This window comes from Accipiter gentilis, chromosome 5, assembly GCF_929443795.1.
Source record: "Accipiter gentilis chromosome 5, bAccGen1.1, whole genome shotgun sequence".
Classification (NCBI taxonomy): Eukaryota; Metazoa; Chordata; class Aves; order Accipitriformes; family Accipitridae; genus Astur; species Astur gentilis.
This window is the reverse complement of record NC_064884.1, coordinates 29,826,535-29,846,359: the sequence shown is the minus strand read 5'-3', so window position 1 is coordinate 29,846,359 and position 19,825 is coordinate 29,826,535. Positions and strand designations below refer to the sequence as shown.

General features: G+C 38.2%; 1 protein-coding gene across 1 annotated transcript in view; it reads left to right on the top strand.

The window, feature by feature from the left end:
* The window catches only part of SNX9 (sorting nexin 9), a 64,419-nt gene that overhangs the window by 9,892 nt on the left and 34,702 nt on the right, over nt 1-19,825 (top strand). Inside the window, exons 2-4 of the mRNA XM_049800082.1 lie at nt 9,956-10,042; nt 12,405-12,479; nt 13,670-13,792. Coding sequence (XP_049656039.1) covers nt 9,956-10,042; nt 12,405-12,479; nt 13,670-13,792 — 285 coding nt within the window. The remainder of the gene's footprint in view (nt 1-9,955; nt 10,043-12,404; nt 12,480-13,669; nt 13,793-19,825) is intronic.

Here is a 19,825-nt window from a genome sequence, read left to right as displayed (position 1 = left end):
TATCACTGGAGCTCCTCGCTCATGGTTAAAAGTTTTGCCGTACATTGTTAATAACTGATAACTGGTTTGTAAGTAATGTTTTAAACAAGAAAAAAATTTCAGGAGCTTAACCCAACTGAAAGCTCAGATGTGATTCACAGGAGTATCTGAGTCAGTATTTGGAAACATCTCTAAATCATGTGGGCGTCTAGCATGTATTTCTGCAGCTGAGTTTCCCTTGCTTCTGTATTGCTTGGGTGCATGGGGATTCTGTTATTTGGTTCGACAGTGCCCCATAAATAAGTCTGTACGAACACCACAAAAGGTAACCAAGCACCTCTTTTAATAGTGCATGATGGTTCTTTTCAAAGTATTAGAATTTGAATGCTGCTTTTTAAAACTACTGAGCTGCTTATAGATAATCCACAGACTTTAAAATTCTTAAGCACTGTTGTAAACCTGGAAAATATCGCAGTTTCCCTTTGCTTTTCTCGTGCTCTGTGGCAGTAGTTATCTACCCACCTGATTTGTACCTGCATGGAAAGAAGCTATAATTTGTTTTAAGACCTTAAGATTTCAAGATCTGTTACGTTCTAACACTTTTAAGAGATCTTGGCCTTCCAACCATTTTAGTCCTCATAGTTCATCACTAACTTTTAGTCTTAGATGCTTGAGCTGAACAAGGGGCCTCCCGATGCGTAGGAATTCACTGGAATGCAAGTTGTCTAGTGTGTGTGCTGCCTGTAATGCTGGCCAGGAGTGCGTTTCAGTGGGTTTTGTGGCGTGCTGCTGTTTGCTTATAGGTAGGCAGCTATAAAGAAGCTCAAGTTCTGTAAATCAAAAAAGGTATGTAACCAAAAATGAGCTGGGCTAGCCTGAACAGAGTTCAGGTCTTCTTGCCTGACCAAAAGCCAATTTTCAGCAGGACAGTGAAGTCCTGTGTGGTAGATCTGAAGAGCTAATCTGTCCTCACTGAGGAAAGCCTGAGTTGCTGAATAGGCTAGTAAGTCATTGTGTTTATTACTAGAGAAAACATTTCCAAGTCTCTTTAACACTTGAAAACTTGCCTAGTCACTTTTCTTAAACAAAATCACACAAAAATGGTTTCAAGGTAAGCTTATTATACCTTTATTGTAATTCTGTAAGTGCCAGTGGTTTAAGCCCACGTGTTGGTAGGAATAGAGTATTTCATACTGTCCCTTTACCCTATGAACACTTCAAACTTTGTTTTGTGCTTTTTGGAAACTCTTCATGCTTTGTTAACCATTTTCTTGCAATATGAGGTAGGCCTTTTAATCCAGTGTGAATACTTAATTAAATACCTGCCTGAAGTATTATAGGCGCATGCAGCTTCTGAGGCTGAAGAGGAACTCCCTGTTCTGTGTCTCCTCTGTCTGGAAGCATGTTTTATTAGCAGGGAGAAATGATGCAAGTCCTCGTTTCTTACCTTTTTATCTGTATTTAATTTGCTTCTAATGTACTTACAGTCAGTGGTGTTGACTTCAAATGACTAGCAGCAGACTACTGAACTTATTTTAGAGTTGAAAAATTGCTCAGAAGAAAGTGAGCCAGCAGGTTCAGAGACATGTTTTTAATGTGAAATTGTAGAGTAATGTGAGGATCTAGAAGTTACAGCTGGTGAGGGAACTTGGAGTAATGATACCTGACTACTGTGACCTCTCTTAGTCCAGAAGTAGAGTTCTTGACTGAATTTAGTTTCACTTTTTGGATGAGTTTGTTTTAATTCTGATGATGCTGAAAGCAAAAAAACAATTGCGTTAGAAAATAAATGTAATTCTAAAAGGATTTTTTTTATTAAACAAGTGAATTTTAATTTTTACTTACTGTTTAATAAAATCATAGTATAAAATTAATTTGAAGGGATGGTTCAGTTTCTTCAGGCTAGTAAGTTTTTATGTAGGCAGATGTTGTTGAGCACATACACAAGAGTGATGCATAGCAGTATACAAGCAATATACATTTTTTCCATTTGCTCTGTATTAGTTAAAAAGATAAGCATTGGGATCTTCTTTGTAATAAATCTTTATCACTGTAACTGGCAGTTTCTAGAATAATGTATAATCTCTCAAATTCCTAAGGTAAAGCTTCTGTAGGAGTCTGAGAAGACAGTGTCCTTAGTGTCCTCTTACGTTTCCCGTCTTCAGTTTTTTGTTTGCTTCTTGTCTCTTAGGAATGCCCATGAGAGGAACATGTGCAGAGATTTCTTTAATGTAGGCAGGACAGAAGGCACCTGCCTTTCCAGGCTGAGAGGCATAGGCGCTTGAAGAGCCGCTTGGTATTTCTGCATACACTATCCAAATGTACACTTTGCCTAGCAGTCTGATACAGTTGTGACAGAGGGACTAAAATGAAGTGGAATTTTTTGTCAAATCGTAGCCCCCGATGTTACACCTGTTGCAGTGAAAATCTTTTCAGTCTTGGAGTACTTACTGGCTTTTGGATGAGCTTGGGTTTCAGCATAAAGGGTGAGGGAAAGGTTAAATTTATCTAAATGATGGCCACTGTTGAAAGAAAGGTAGTGTCCTCAGTGCTCTGAGGTGGGGGGCTCCTGCCTGTGTTTCTGAAACAGTTTTCTTACTGCTTTTCTGAGCTTTTTGGACACCAGTTGTTTTAAACTTATCACAGCACCCTTGGTAATATCCACAGTGGGATTTAGCGTATGTTTTGAGATTTTTTTCAAAGATGTATTGATTAAAACATGGCGACTTAAGTAGTCTGTGAATGGTGAAATGAAACAAGGGTTAAACTGTCATTTAGAGCCTTGCCTACCCTACGTGGTTTCTGTAGCTTCACTGATGCAATAAAGACAGCTAGGGCTTTAATGCTGACTCTTCAGCTGATAACGAAGTCAGATGTCTTGCAGTTGTTCTAAGCAGTAAGCTACCTCAAAAACAATATTAGACAGTAATCACAGGGCAAATTTCTGTGAAAGATCAAACAGTACAGAACAGAAAACGCAATAATAATCTCAGGGTAATTGCCTTTTGTTTGCAGAGTATTGCCACTTTTTTAGATTAAATGCTTCATTTTGACCCATTCTTTTGGATGTAATCAAAAGATACTGCCAATTTCTGAACTGATTTATTTGCAGCTAGTTTTTTGTCTTTATTCTTTTCTTTCTGCTTCCTCAATTTCTCTAATCCTGGGATCCCAACCTGTATTTTAGGTATGCTTTTTCTATTTTGTTCTCTTAGAACTGCACTTCAGAACGAATATTTTATTTCTAAAAACAATACTGGTGGGAAAAGCAATTCTGACCCCCCCACTCCCCACCCCCCAAAAAAACCCCAACCAAAAAACCTCCCCCCAAAAATGTAACCAAACAACAAAAAAACCCCAACCAAACCCACATACTAAAAACTTGTAGTAGAGAATGAATAAAACAAAGTCTAGGAAGACAGAAATGCATTTTACTGTTTTGTGCTCCCAGGTGTGATCAACATATTGCTTATCATTGTTTCACAAGCAGCTGGTTTCAAAGGCTTATGCTTACTAGACATATTAAAGAATATTTGTACTAACTGATGCAGTTTTTGTAGCAAATCTTTCTGAAACTTATTCATAATAGAAATGTTACTGGAGGTATTTGAGGTGACCAAAAGCCCTTTGTTGTTCATTCCAGCTAAAAGCTTAAGCTGCTGTCCTAGAAGAAAAGTTCAAATCTGCTTGCTGTCAAGGCTATTTAAAATTTAAGGACTTGACTTGTGAAGAAGAGTCCTAGCTCAAAAAAACCCCCTATGGTTCCTGTGTCTCTAATGGGATGCAAGTTTCTTTGAAAAAGATTTATCTGCCCCATTTATTTTCCAAAACAGAAATGTGGAATTTGATCCTCTTTCTGTGAATCTGGGAACTGCTGCCATCAACAATAGGATAGGAAATTGGAGGCAAAGCATGAACCTGAAAGGTGTTGCCATCCTTGCTGCTGTGATACATACAGCAGTTGCCTTTCTGAGACAATGGCACCAAGCAAATTAGATCTGTGAATCCCTGTCCCTTGAAAAAAGCACTGCTAGATGGCTGAAGCACTGAACTGCTGAAGTGCTAGCTACTAAAAGGCAGGCGTGCATTTATTATGGGGATTTCATGCTATGAACCTTTTATGGATGTTTCCTTTGTACTATCTGCCACTGCTAGCTGTCCAAGAGAAGCTGAACTTTAACACATGGCTGAAACAGATGAATCTGTGGCATAACACAAGCGGTCTTTCTAATTCAATGAAGTCCTGTCTGTAGGGAAAGCATTTTCAAGGGTGCGTCCAATTTTTGAGTGGCTTCTACAATTTTCATGCTATAAAGCATACTTTCATTGTAACACATAAGTTCTGCATCAGGAAGTCCAGCACTACAAAAACACTTTGCTTCAGAAGTGTGAACTTGAACAAAACCCAGTAATCACTCTATGTGGGTCGTTAATCATTCTTATGAAAGATATTTAGACACAGAAGCTATTATGAAAGCTCCTGTGAGCACAACTGAGGCACATTAGCTGTTAGTCTGTGTGCTCATGGCTAGTGAGGAATGCACAGTGGTTTTCGTTGTCCTCCTTCTCTGTGGAAGAGCTAGCCTGCTGCAGGTGAACTGTAATGTGGGCAAGTGAGTGCCTGTGCACATCAGGATTGTCGGACTTGGGGGTAAGTTTCTTTTTCCACCTAAGCCTGGCATCTCTTGAGTGAAGCATCTTGGAAAAGGCAGAAGGATTCTTCTTCTGAGAAATAGGTGCTTCTCTTGCTTTATCACCTCTTTCAAGATTCTGGGGGAAATACAGAAGAGCAAGTCCATCAGGATGTCTGCAGGGATCTTGGATACTCTTCTAGTAATTTAGTGTAGTGGTAGTGCAGTCCTTCATTGGAATTTTATTTTAATGACTTTTGCTAGCCAACTTCCTTCCCACTTAATTTATGCTAAGAGTCTTGACATGCTGACAGTTACAGTTGCATAGTCTTACGTCTGCTTGCAGAAATAAGTTGGCAAATGATCTTGGTTATTTTTTCTCTTGGTTTTTAATATTTTGAGAAGAGGGGGTAGGTACTCAACTCAGACAGAAGTATAAGTAATGGAGAAAAGCTAAGGGTGCTCTAGGTCTGCAGAGGAGTAATACTTTCACTAATCTAAGTGCTGCTTTTCAATGTGAAGAATCTCATGTGTTTTAATATACTTAGGCACCATTACCATTATCATTCTAAAAAGATAGTAATAACGATTGATTGCAGTGCCTAGAATTTCTAGAAGTTGAGAGGCTTCACACTGTAATAAGTCAGTAAATCTGTAAATGGGGAAACTGCAGTCCAGGTGCGTAACTACAGCAGACAGAACCAGCTCCAAAAAATGCTGATGTAACACTGAGAATTACTGTTTTCCGATTTTCTTCTCCTTATTAGAATCTAATTGTCTATAGCTATACTCCTGAAAAGTTCATTTGCCTTTTATAAGGACAAATTCTTACTGGTTTCCCTCTGTTCTCAACTCGCAAAAAAACCTGCCTTCTCCCTCTCATTCCAGAGGAACTGCCATATATGCCAGAGCTGCAGAGATGCTGGGGATCAGAGAGCCCTTTCCTCCTTGGCATGTGGTTGTGCCAGGGTTCTGCTTAATCAGTGCCGGCCTTTTCTCATGTGAGGGACCATGAGACGAACTGTGTTACAAACTCCCAGTGGAGGTGCGGGAAGCTCCGCTGCCACCTGAGCAAAGGGAGGCAGTAGGTATACACTGCAATGACCAGGTCTGCTTTCTGGTCAATGAAATCTGTTTAAACTTTTGGGTTAGCAGTCCTTTTTCTCAAAGGATCTGACAAAGCAACTTCAGAATCCAGAACCAGTTGTATCTTAGGGGGGGGTGGATGTGGGAGATGGGGGGGGGGGAATAAGTGCAGTCAGTAAAAGAAACTAATTTTCTTATAGCTAATAGATTGATTAGCAATTCTTATTTGGTAGGCAGATTTGCAGTATTCTGTAAATGAAGCAATGGCCATTATTCCACTAATGAAATGTTTGAATCTCTGAAGTTCCTGAAGTTCTTGGATTGTTTGATCCTTTTACATATGATCAGAAGTAAATATGAAGCGCAACAGTTATTGTAACAAGTCTTGTTTTTTTAAAACATGTGCTTTGAAGAAGTTGCCTTTGTGGTGTTCATTCTGTGATCTTTGGAATTTGTCAGAGATTCCAATTTTATAAATATTCAAAATGTCCATAACCTTAGACCTAATATTCGATGCATATATTGCAGTGCCCAGGAGCTAAAATCCTCTTCTGGTGAAGTGCTTTCTTTTTTCCATGCCCACGTACTATTTTACATGAGTGGCAAAGATCTAAATCTAAGCCACAACTGCTACTTGGTTGTAATATTTGTGGCCAGTAAGTAGAAAAAATTTATTGCAAAACTAAACCATTTGCCTTTTTATAGTATTTTGGAACTGATTGTCAAAAATTTAAACAGGGTTGGGGCTGATGCCTCTGCCCAAGGAAAGGCTAGAGGCAGAGTCTTCCATTGTTAAAAATACACTTATTAAATTGAAGGAAAACATTTAGTCACTTAGTTTCACTTACTTTGGAATTGGTTGAGTTTATACTATTTTTCCCATTAAATCTCAACAGTAGGAGGGTAGTGTTAAAGCTTACTTGCCAGGAGTTCTTAGGGACTTAATTCCCAAACTAGGCAAATGAACCCAGAAATGCAAGTGAAATGGAGAGTACCAGCAAAAAAACCTGGGGAATGTATTTGAGACATCAATATATGGATCAGGTTACAGATGTACCTCAAATGCTTAATGCTCTGTAATAATCCATTCCTGCAGCATTGAAAAATCTTTTTTCTTTTCAATCTCTTAAACTGCACTAAGGCAAAAATGAAGGCTGGTAAAATCTGCCCATGTCCTGGTGAGCTCTCATCATTCCTGTGAGTAAAAGCAAGGACTTAATACTACAGTCTACTACTTGAAGAAGGCTAAGAAGGCTCCTTGGTTAAGAAAGCTACTTTCCCCATGGTTCAGATGCCTACCATCTGAGCATTGTTAAATTGACTTGCAGGAACTGGATAAGTATTGGTAACCTGCTGTAAAAAGGACATGTTCAACACCACCTACTACTGTTGAGGGGAAAGGCCTGGAGGGTGGTGCTTTTTACACCCCTACTTAAAATGTTCTTGTATTTCAAAAGGTATGCTGCTTCTCTTCAGTTTACTTTTTAAGGAAAGTAAGGCAGCATATTCTTATATTTGCATGGAGGCCTGATTTTCTGCTGGAAGGAAAGCACTCAGTGTTATTACTGAAAACAATTTTCTCATCTTCATCTTGGTTTTGCATGGCATAATCTGCAAGTGCTGAAAGCCTCAGTTCTAAGGGAAAAGCTTTCATGCAAGGAAGCATTCAGGGTGCTTGGGACTCTTCTGCAATGTGCTGCTTCTCTAGTGGAGAAGACAAAGTGTTTGATTTGTTGTGCACATGGTTCAGGATGAGCTTTGTGGTGTTGTTTAACCCCAGCCAGCAACTAAGCACCAAGCAGCCACTCACTCACTTCCCCCCCACCCAGCAGGATGGGGGAGACAATTGGAAGGAAAAAGGTAAAACTCGTGGGTTGAGATAAGAACAGTTTAATAGAATGGAAAGGAAGAAACTAATAATGATATAATAACAATAACAAAATTATAATAATAATAATAATAATAAAAGGATTGGAATATACAAATGATGCACAGTGCAATTGCTTACCACCTGTTGACTGACACCCAGTTAATCCCCTAGTGGCAATCCCCCTGCCCCCCGTCCCCAGTCCCCCCAGTTCCTATACTAGATGTGACATCCCATGGTATGGAATACGCTGTTTGCCACTTTGGGTCAGGTGCCCTGGCTGTGTCCTGTACCAACTTCTTGTGCCCCTCCAGCTTTCTTGCTGGCTGGGCATGAGAAGCTGAAAAATCCTTGACTTCAGACTAAACATTACTTAGCAACAACTGAAAACATCAGTGTGTTATCAGCATTCTTCTCATACTGAACCCAAGACATAACACTATACTTGCTACTAGGAAGAAAATTAACTCTGTCCCAGCTGAAATCAGGACACTTTGTCAGCTGAATGACAACATATGTGTTTTTTCTTGGCTCTGTTTTTATTTACACTGAAGTATCTCTTAACCAGCCAGAAGTATTTCCACGTGATACTTACTAAATTAAAATGGGGGAGGAAAGTTGTGTTTTTTCTGGTTTTATGTCAGAAGAAGGGATGTCTAGGTGGGGATCATAACCTGCAATTTCAAGACAGGCAAGGCTTGATGGTGAATGTCTGTCTTCTGGTATTTTTTTTTTCCTATCATATAACTTGCTTTCAACAGAAATCATGATTTTTCTGTCATCTTTATGACCGAAACAATTATATGTGTGTGGGTTTTTTTTTGTTTTTTTTTTAATTCCCCCTGACCTCCAAGTACAAGAAGGACACTATTAGTAACACCATTATAAAATTGTTTTTCTTGGATTTAGTTTTTTTAATCTGCAGGAACAAAGCCCACTTCTGTATGAGCTGAGGTAACTAAAGCATATGTCTTACTGGTTAAGATGAGACCATAGCCTTGCCTCTTTCAAGATGAGCTAGGGAAGTTGGTGTGTTTGCTGAAATAAATTTTCTGCTGCTCTCAGTCCTCTTTGAGCTGGAGAAACGAGGGTGATGATGTCATCTGTATTGAGTATTGATTGTTTTGTTCTGTCAGCACTGTCTGTTAAAATCTGTAATCTTTCTTTTTGCCTTTCCTGACATGTAGTCTAGCTTTCCCTTTTGCTGTTCTTTGATGCTTCAGTATTGGCATCAATCAGATAAATTAATGTATTAATTACATCTGGGCCACCTGGCTAATATAAAGTCTTGAGGTGTAAATAATAAGGCTTTTATCTAAGTTCTACTAGTTGATGAATTTTCTTCTGGAGGGAGTGAAGCTTAGATGAAGGGTTTATTGTGGTCAGGTTTTAAAGTTTATCTAATATGCCACTTCAGAATCAAAGTTTTAGCTTTACACTTATATATTCCTTTAAGAGTCAAGGGGAAAATATATGTGGTTTCTGTCTGCATCCATTTCAGCAGTTTGTGAGAAAATAAACATAGTCCCTTTGTAATTCCTGAGAGCTTTCTCTACTTTTAGATCAGAAAGGAATTTAATAGAAGACAATGAAAAGATGTTTGGGAATATATTCTTAGGCCATGTCACAATTCTTTGTATAAAGAAGCAGAACTGTTCTTTAAATGTTAGACAACTTTGTCAGTGTTTCAAACATAACATTTCTTTATGTAGTGTATTAGCAGAGTCTGTACACAGCAAAGCCTTTGTGTGTCTGAACACTTAAAAATTAGGTTGGCTTTGTTTTTCCTTCCCCCTTCGTGCCAATTCATAACAGGCCTACTCTCACTCTTTGTCTGTGCATTTGCATAGTTCCTCCTGTATACAAATAGTCTCAAAATATAATTTTACATATTACTTTTTATGTACAGCAGTGGTTACTTACATCTGCAGTTACTTGTTTTTCTTTTTCTGAATTGCTTGCTCTGTGAAACAGTTCCCTTTACCCAAACTGGAGTTGGAATATGTCTTGTAGAAAAAAAAAAATAAAATAAAAATTAATTGGGTTGTTTGCTAAAGTTAGAAGCCTTTCCTTCTTCTCCTGGAAAAAGTTGTACAGATAGTTCTGGACATGGCAGAGAACAGCCAGTCTTAAACTGTGAATCCTCCTGGAAAATAATGATCATCTCTAACAAGCTCCACAGGAGATTTTAATCTTGTAAACTTTGTGTTAGTGTTCAGTTTGGAGTTCAAATTTAGGAAGTGTTAGCTTCCTACACGCTGAGTTGCTCTTTGTACATCCAGCCTTAACCCACTTACTATTTCTGCTACTTAGGAATAAGTTGTGCTGATACTTCCTTCATTGTATCTTCTAAATAAGCTGGAAGGCTCACTGTATTTTTTTTCACATTCAGGCTCGTGTTATGTATGATTTTGCTGCTGAGCCTGGAAACAACGAGCTGACGGTCAGTGAAGGGGAGATCATCGTAATTACGAACCCGGTAAGAAAACTGAGATGGAATCAAGGCTTCAGTGCATTTTCCTGACCTACTTCTAGCAGATGGAAGAAAAAGGATGCTAGGTGACATCCAAAAGCCCTGGCTACCCTCCCCTGAAGAATTAGCAAATAAACTAAATAAAAAAAAAATTCTAATAGTTTTGTGGAAACAAATGCAATGAGCAGTTTTGGAGGACAGGGGCCTCTCGGATTGTGCCTAAACACTTAGGAATTTGCTCAGCTTTGTTCCCCTCTAGAGCTGAGTGCCAAGGCAAAGGAAGGAGCTAATGATGGTGATATTCTTTACATCTGAACGTGTTGTCTTTTTGTGTGCCTGATGTTCCACATTTTGTGTGTATGTAGTCTTTCAGGTGCTTGCCACTTGCATTTAAATCTGACCTGCTGGTTCCGTTCTCGTTTTTTGAGTTTCTTAATCAACGACTTCAGCATTCCAAGTCTGTTCAAAGAACTTGCAACAAAATCTGTTACTAAATTTGTGTGTCCTTTCGTAATTAAGCAATTTGGACAAGGTACAGGAAAGGAGTGGTGAAAATACTATGGTATTACTATCAGGAAGTTCTTAAATTAATAGTATTTGTGAGGACTAAGATTTGATTAGTATGTACAATTTGAATTTGAGTGCACTTTTATTGTCCTGTATAATTATTACCCTTGGTAACAAGGTGTTAGTTGATTCTGCTTTTGATTTTTGTGTAGTGATATAGGTGATAGGCTCAGTGACTAGACTTTCCTTTTAAAACACATATAAACAAAAAACACCTGATCTTGCTGCCAGGTTTTATTTAGCTGGTTGTATAGGAAACATGGGTTCTGCAGAATAAACTAATTCTTTGAAGAGCCTAGTTATGTATAATCCTGGTAATTTTTAGTTCCACCAACCTTAAATATTTGAAGCAGCTATTTAATAGAACCAGCACCATCCTGGATAGTATGCTGTGCTGTGGCAGAGGTAACATTTTAAATGAGTTCAGGAGTTTAATGCTGTTTCACAAAAGTAGGACTAAATAAATATTTTACCACTTTTAAGCTAGTTCTTGCTGAACAAGACATCTCTGTGTTAAGGCAATATACATAAAACCAAGTAAAACTTTATTTTATACTATCCATGATTAAACTGTGGGATAGATTGCCACAAAGGCTCTTGATCTTTTTTGATACATTAAGTTTAGACAGCAATAGCAGAAGTCACGGAAGTCCACTGATGATTGCTCTTGAGTGCAGCAGTGCAAATGTGACATCTGGCTTGAGATGTCATTGCTCTTGCAGTTTAACCAAGCTAGTTGAATTTATAATCAGAAATGTCTAGTTGTTTCTGTGTTCTTGATTGTAAGCTTTTAGGTATATCAGAAAAAGCAAATGAAAGTTTGTTATTTATTTACTGTTTAAAATCTTGAATACATAAGCAGACTTCTCCTTACTATGTGCAGGATTACATAAAATTTCCAAGTGAGAGAACAAAATTGTGAATAAACAAAGACATCCATTAAAAAGCAAATTAAGAAAACCTGAAATTCAGTACTTGCTGTCTAGCATATGTGGTTCCAATTTTCAGCTGCGAGTTAGCTTGACACGTAACTATGTGTTCAAGGAACAGCTTGATTTAAAACAGAACTGGCTTATTCTAGATAATGTTGTCCTGGAATTGACTTTGCTTAACTGCAATGGTCTGCAAAGGTTTCTTAGTGTATGTAGAATACGTGTTTAAAAAAAAAAAACAGGATGCCCCACTGAGATCAGAGCTGAACTGTGTTAGTTCTTTCCAAACTAATAGCATGAGACATGCCTCTGAAATTAAATGTAAACTATAAAGTATCTCCAGATCTTGCATGGTATGTGCCTCTCAATCTTGAGATTATCCTTAATATTTTTGTGGGTTATAGCTCCCACTCATCACACACCTCTGCACCTCCAAAGATTTTACAGATTCTGCAGAGATTTTACAGATATTACCATTAGCTTAATTTCTTGAGCCTTGTTTCTTTATAATCTGATTAAAATTAATGCTTTGGAATTGGCATTCTAATAGCTGTGTTGTGATGCAGTCTGTGTCCAAACAATTGACTGTGGTTTCATAAATGATCAAAAGTGCTGAAAGTCAACCTTTTTTCCCCTCATGCTAGTTAAATCTAAAGTCCACAACAGTTGTGTGAAACAAGCACAGTCTGTGTTCTGTTTAAATGAGTATCTGCTACTTCAGCAGATTTATGCGAACTTGTTCATGGTCATACAGTCATAACTGTATTTCGAACATTGCATGTGACAGCAAGACAGTGCATCCTCCTGAGCTGTTTAAAGCATGCTGTGGGATCCATCTAACAAAACTCTTTCTGTATTATTACTTTTAGGATGTTGGTGGAGGCTGGTTAGAAGGAAAAAACAGCCAAGGCGAGAGAGGACTTGTTCCAACAGATTACGTTGAAGTAAGTGACTCCACTGCTCTGCACTTAGAAAGCAGAACTACTGAAAAGGCCATCCTCTGGTTCGCTGATCAGACTGTAATGCTCAAACATAAAACTTCCAATGTTAAAGCTTGGAATATATAATCTTACTGTAGCAACTGTAGCTGGCTTTGGAGACCAGTGCAAACATGCCATTCAAAGCTACTGTGCTTCTTAGTGGTTTCCCAAGAAATGCAGCAGGAAGTTGTCTGTAGTAAATAGTGGTGATCTGCAGAACACGATCTGTTTTTAGTTGTTGTCTTGTTTTGGGGGTCTCATGATCCAATAATTGTTTTGTTTTCCTGTCTGAAGATACAGATATGGAAGTGAAATGAGTAATGCAAGCTTACGCTTGTGTTGCTGTGGCTCATTTGCTGCACGCTTATAAATCTCTGGAATGGAACCCCATTTCTGGGATTGAGGATATGGAATCCCAAATCCAGGGACTACTCAGTTTATCTTCTTCCAGAGGGCCTTTGCTGTCTCTTCAGTGTGTGTTGATCTGCTCTTTGTTTAAAGACTGGTGATATGGGGGTGGGAACAGAATGGGGGTCCCAATGCAAAGACTGGAATCCAATTCATTTTTGGAAGGCCCTGTGTCTGTACGTCTGCAGGTTGCTGGTTAGGTGAAGACTCTGGTTGTAATTCCTGCAGCCTCCTCTTAAGGCATGTGCCTCCCTTCCTTCACCAGTGCTTTCTTTATTTTAAAAATAAATAAATAAATTAAGGGCGGGGGGTGTGGTGTGTGAGGAAGATGCTGGCTCACATGGCCTTGTTTTTGTTTTCAGTTGGCTAGCTAATGGTCTAGTAGCTTTTGACTCTCCAGTCTTGCTGTCCCAAACTGATCCTCTGAGTATTGAGTTCCCAGTTTCCAAGCACTAATGTTAACAACTCTGTTAAGGCCTAATGAATTTATAGATAGGTGTCCACTGCTACAACAGTCTTGCATGTTACATTGTTATAATACAAACCAATTCCCTTTGTTGTAGAAGTAAACCTTCCAGATTATCACATCATTTTCTTGTAAAAGGTTCTATTGAATTTGTATTCAAAAAGGGTGTATGCAACCATCTTAGTCTAGTGACACGGATGTTAGGATGATTATATATGATAAACAGCATAATTTGATTAATGGAAGCATGAAAAATCTTTTGCAACTTTTTCTATTTCAGATTATTACTGAAGGTGCAAAAGATGGAATTAGCTGCGGTAACTCATTAGCTGACCAAGCCTTTTTTGATTCCCTTTCTTCAAATACAGCTCAGACCAACTCTGCCGCAAAAAGCGGTAATCAGGTATGTCTCATGGTTTTTCAGGCACAGTGGGCGTGGCAAGTTTTGTTGACATAACTGCTTGCACTCTTCAGTTGTGCTGTATTGTCTTTGTGAACCCTTATAAAAGTACTGATTAAAATAATTGTGTTTTCATTAGGGAACACTTGTTGGATATTGATGATATGTGTGACTGTTCAGATACTGTCACTGCTGGAAAATTTAGTATTCCAACACTTTCAGAAATAGAGCATTTTTATTCTATCCCATCTGCAATCATATAAATCTGTGACTACCTCAACCTCTGTACCTCAGTTCTGTGTAAGTGCACTCTTAGCAAATTTACTTCATTTTCAAGTTACTTGTGTTGGTATGCTAACCTTTTTAAGGAACCAAAGCTTGCTATTTATTTTTTTTTAAATGTCTACTACAATTGAGTGGTTCATGCATCATCAGCCAGAGTGAATGGATATATGTCTCTTTTTCAGAATTTGAGTAAGAGTTGTTTGTTTGATTAAAAAAGATGAAGCAAGTGTCCCCAGTCAGTTGGAGAAGAGGCTGACTTTGGTTTTGCTGAAAGAATATTTTTCTCCCACACCATTCATAGGTTTTTGCCTGGTCTGTCAGTTCATTAAGCAGCAAGTATTTAGTTTCAGGTTAGATATTTGAGGACATAAGTTATTTTAAACACAAGCTCTTTATTATGGTCTACAGACTGCTGCATGTCCCACACATAGGAACAGTTAAACATTTCGAAGTCCACAGGTCAACAGAAGTACAAAATCTGCTTTTTCCAACAGCAGCATGCAAAGGTCTTTTGTCTTGGAAAGTAAATGCTTTACTTATTGTAGCAGCTGGGGAAACACACCTGGTTTGTGGGTCAATTAACTATCAGTTATTTGTTTTCTTAATTGTAACTTGTACCACAGGACTTTGACATGAAGTGAGATCTCTTGAAAACTGTACATGTGGCATTTTTGTATGACAGTGAATGTAACAGTTCATTGACTGTACATTGATTTGTGCTTCCTTGTATTCAGCTGGACAATGCCAGGATTGTAATTCTGTGATCACACGTGTAGTGAGAACTCTAGACGTCACTATGACTGTCTCAATGTTTATAACTAATTTTTTTTTTATTGATGCCCACTTAATATTTAGGCTAAACACAGAACTCTTGAAATGCCTCATGAATTTCTCATGTCAGACTGAGCCAAAAGCATTGATTATAGGTTTGTTTTCCCTCAGTAAAACTTGCAGTAATTTGAAGGTAGAGTGGGAACCTCATTTATTCTGCTCTGTCTGTTGCCCTTGCCCCAGTTTTTTCTCCCATAGAGTTTCTCGCCAAACATTACTTTTGAGGAAGCTTGAAATACTTGCAGCAGCTACTTCTGTCAAATCTGAATACTAATATAACTTAATTTGATCTAGGAAGAATTACTTACTAAGATAATAAACATGGATACCTCTACCACCATTCACAATATTCTGTCAGAGCTTGATCTGTGCTTAACACAGGGTACTTGTGCCTGGAGAAGGGAAGAAAAAAGCCCTTGCCTGTATAGGGGGAAAGGTTGAAATAAAGGTATCTATTATATTCTAAATAATAGAGAATTACTATGGCAACCTAGTTTTGGAAGCTGCATTTCTAGAGGAGGGAAAAGCTTAAAATATGGTCACTTTACAATACACTTTACACAGGATCAGCAGTGTACTGGCCCTGTAATACATACAAATAGCAGTTTCTTCATAACAGGTGTTTGAAAGGGGTAACTTCAGGTGAACAGCTTGGTAGTGCCTTGCTTTTATGTGTCCTATTCCTTTCCATTATCCTTCAAATGCAGTGTGAGATAGTTGGGAGAACCAGTGTACCATAGTACATCATAGTAAAACTATATTGCTAACATTAATAGGGGGGAGAGAGAGAGAGAGGGGAGAGTGTGCACCTGGATGCAGCCAAGGCCACGCAGGATGCAGGGGAAGCAGATTTCCTCAGGCTAGTGTGTTTGTGTCTTTTGTTTTCCTGTTTTTTTCATAGTAGAAACCATCCTGTTGCATGGGTAGGATTTTATGTCATAAGTTATTTCCATTTTCTCAAGTTTTTTTTTAATATAACTGAGTTCTGTAACTGCTGTTTAGTTATATTTGTATTTTCTAAAAAAACAGCAGATCTTGATTTGAAGACTTGTTTCTTCAGCTTCTGACATATCTGGCAAGTTTTTTTCCAGTAGCTTATTGCTAATAGGAATTTAATTTGTATACTAAGCAGTCTGGCTTCCACTTTCAGCTGTTAGGCCTTTCTCCCAGATCAGAGAGCTCTCTAGTGCATGGTGTTTTCTCCCTGCAAAAATTCTATGGCTACTTGTTCTCCTGATTAAGAAATTCTGTTTGTTTTATCTGTCTGGTTTAAGACACTTTTCCTGCTCACAAAAAAAAAAAGCTTTCTTCTGCAGTCTCTTTGGTCTTGTGACCTGTCTGTAAAATGTGTGCATTGCTCCTGTGTACATCGCATGATGTCAAACAGGTTTGACATTGCTGTTCTGGTGTGGAAAGGCCTAATATATGAAAGATTGCATTGATTCCTGTAATACTGCATCAGGAGGTTATACCGAGTTGCTCATCCCTGCATACTGGCTTCTCTTTTAGAGCCACAGCCTATAAGAATACAATCTTCTACTTTGGGTATGACCCTTCTTCCTACATGTATTACTCTGCATTTGGTTATGATAACATTTACATTGTTTGACATGAGTTCATTCAGGCACTTGGGACTGATCTGTGTACAGATGTACAATTGCAAGCAATTGACTCTTTTCAAGTGCCTTAATGAGTGACTAGGTCAATGTACAAAGCACTTCATCTTAAATGAAACTTGTGTGTTCAGGCTATGGAGAGCAAAGAAAAATGACAAATGCTGTAGCAATGTAAAGCAAATTGATGCTAGAGGTGGCACAGTAGTGGGAACTAAAATGTTCATAAACGTAGTCTGGTGGACTGAATAAGAAATAGTAGCATTCCTAAATGCTGACATTTTATGCTATCTATTACATTTTATAGTAATATGGGGGGGTACAAGTTTATTACAAGAAGACCTTATCAAAGCACTTATTTATAAACAGGATGTTTTGGGATTTTTCTTAGTACTACTGTACTGAAGGAATTACCTTCTGTAAACATTAAGTCACTTTAACATACACGTAATTACACAACACCCCCACTCCCCGATTTCATTAAGTCAAAAGATGTTTTAATTATAATTCCTTCTATTCTTCAAACAGTAAGTAAAAAAACCGCAGGTTGTTGCATAGACTTTCAGTACCAAGCCTTATTAAAAATAATAAATCTAGCTGAGTTGAAATGTGTGAATGTGGGATTTTTTTTTTTTGCTTTCTTTAAGAGACGAGTTAAACCACAGTGTTGTGGTTTAGCCCCAGTAGGCAGCTCAGCCCCACCCAGCTGCTTGCTCACTCTCCCCCAAGGGTATGGGGGGGGAGAATCAGAAGGGTAAAAGTGAGAAAAGTCATGGGTTTGGATAAGACAGTTTAATAGGTAAAGCAAAAACTGTGCACGCAAGCAAAGCAAAATAAAGATTTCATTCACTACTTCCCATCGGCAGCCTGGTGTTTAGCCATCCCCAGGAAACCAGGGCTCTCCCAAGCGTAACGGTTCCTTGGGAAGACAAATGCCATAACTCTGAACATCTCCCCTTCCTCCTTCTTCCCTGTAGCACTTACGGCTGAGCATGATGTTGTATGGTATGGAATATCCCTTTGGTCAGCTGGGGTCAGCTGTCCCAGCTGTGTACCCTCCCAGCCTCCTGTGCACCCCCAGCTGACTTGCTGCTGGGGCAGAGTGAGAAACACAGAAGGTCTTGACGCTGTGCAAGCACTGTTCAGCAACAGCTAAAACATCCCTGTGTTATCAACACTGTTTTGGTCATGAATCCAAAACATAGCCCCATACCAGCTACTCTGAAGAAAATTAACTATCCCAGCCCAAACCAGTACAACCAGTTATATTTGAATGCAGACTTCATGTCTGTAACTTTTTTTTCTGTCTTAGTTTTATTTTTAAAGTTCTGAACTGGTTAGCCTATCAGTTTAGAAATATATCTCAAATGGCAATGTGCTTCTGACAGGGCTTTAAAAAATTCCAACAAATTTATTTTTTAGCTTTATACATTATAATTTTGCTAGCATATCTTCATATGCCCTGATAGGTCTGGGGGGACAACTGCTTTTCTTAAGTAGTAATGCTGCATAATACAGAACCATAAATCATTACAATTTTCCCAAATCAGTTTCTATGCATGCATCTGTCTCTCAAAATAAAACTTACTTCCTCCCTGTGTCTATACCCGTCCCTTTTTGCTTTCCAAGTAAACAAGAGGCTTTTGGTTTTCTGCTCTGGAATCCATAACTTTTTGGTGTTAAGAAAACATCATCAGCTCAAACACTGCCCTACTCCCTGTCTGTCCTTTTCTAAGAAGGTTTTTTGTTATTGTTCAGTAAATAATCTCCTGAAAAGCAATTAATAAGCAATTACTAAAAGCAGCTGCTTTTACTTCCTTTTCTTCACTGAGAGAGATACAATGACAACAGCAACACTTTGGTGTTGTACCTGACCTGGGTTTGTCATAGATATAAAGTGACAGTAGAAAAGGGGCACAGAGGTACTTCCTAAGGAGAGGAGAATTCCACATGACCCTTGGGAGTTCACTCTTCCCCAACTCATTCCTTGCATCAGTAGTGTCCCACCAATAGCTGCCTTGGTAAAGCTGGCAGCTGCTCTTTTAAAGACCTACCTGTAGAAGATACTGGGGAGACAAAAGCAATCAGAGAAAGCAATGAAGCTAATTATACACAAACAAGGGAAAAAAATTACTCAAGGTGACTATTTTCACACTCAGAAGAAAAGTAGGTAGGAGAATTTAATGCTACATCTGCCCATAATGTTTGTGCTTTGATATCTGAAAAGCCTTTAAAAAATTATTCAACAAAATACAATTTAAGTAACCTTTAGTTGCCAAAGATGGAGGCTGCATGCTTTTGTATGGGTCTCATGCTGTTTTGACCTTGTAGCCCTTGGACACATGAAGCAAAGGAAATGAGAAATCTTTCTTCTCTGTCAATCCACTGTTCCTCTGAGCAGCAATGCAGGTTGCTAATTTTAGGCTGTCATTTGGAACAACCAGTGAGTAAAGTATGTCAGCACTTATGTTTTTTCCATTTGTTAGAATTGCATGCATATATATATTAAAAGTAAGTTACCTGTAAACTCTTCTGGTGTTGGAATAACACAAGCAATAATGGCACTGAAGTGAATATAAATTTTGGCACGTTAAAACAAATAAACATCTTGAAATACACTGAACACAAAATTTCTCATTTCTGGTTAAAAATGAGTGGTATGTTTTTTCTATCATGATATTTCTTTGATGCTGAGATGCTTCCAGGGGCTGTAGCAACAATGGATATCATTTCACACTTTTAAATAGTGTTTCTCATTGCAGTTGACCAAGAGGTTGTTAGCTTGGTGGCATTTGATACCTTCATAATTAAAGTATGTATGGAAATACAAGCATTAATGTACAATTCATTCTGAGTAGTCTCCTCCAACTGGTTTTGGGTTTGGGTTTTTTTTTTGGTGATAAAGACTAGTGCATCTCAAGTGACAGATGTACTTGCATTTATTTTGCATGTGTTCCAGGCTCCAAAACTGCTGTTTTAACAGCAATGATCTCTCTTTCCATTCTAAACCACAACTTGTGGTGGTTTTTCATTTATCTAACTGAAAATGTTTTAGAAGTTGTGAATAAATATCAGCTTTCCATTTTAACAATAGTGTTTATCTGAGTTATTTAGATTCCATCTAAATTTAAATAAATTGCAACTATATTGGCCCAAACTAGTTCTCTTGTTAACAAGCTAAAACTTTGTAATTTCTACAGTAGTCTCATTAGTGGTCTGTAAACAATCTGTATGTACAATTAGTCCAGCTACTTACAGCCTGTGTAACATGCATGTTTGAACATGAGCTAGAAATGCTATAAATTTT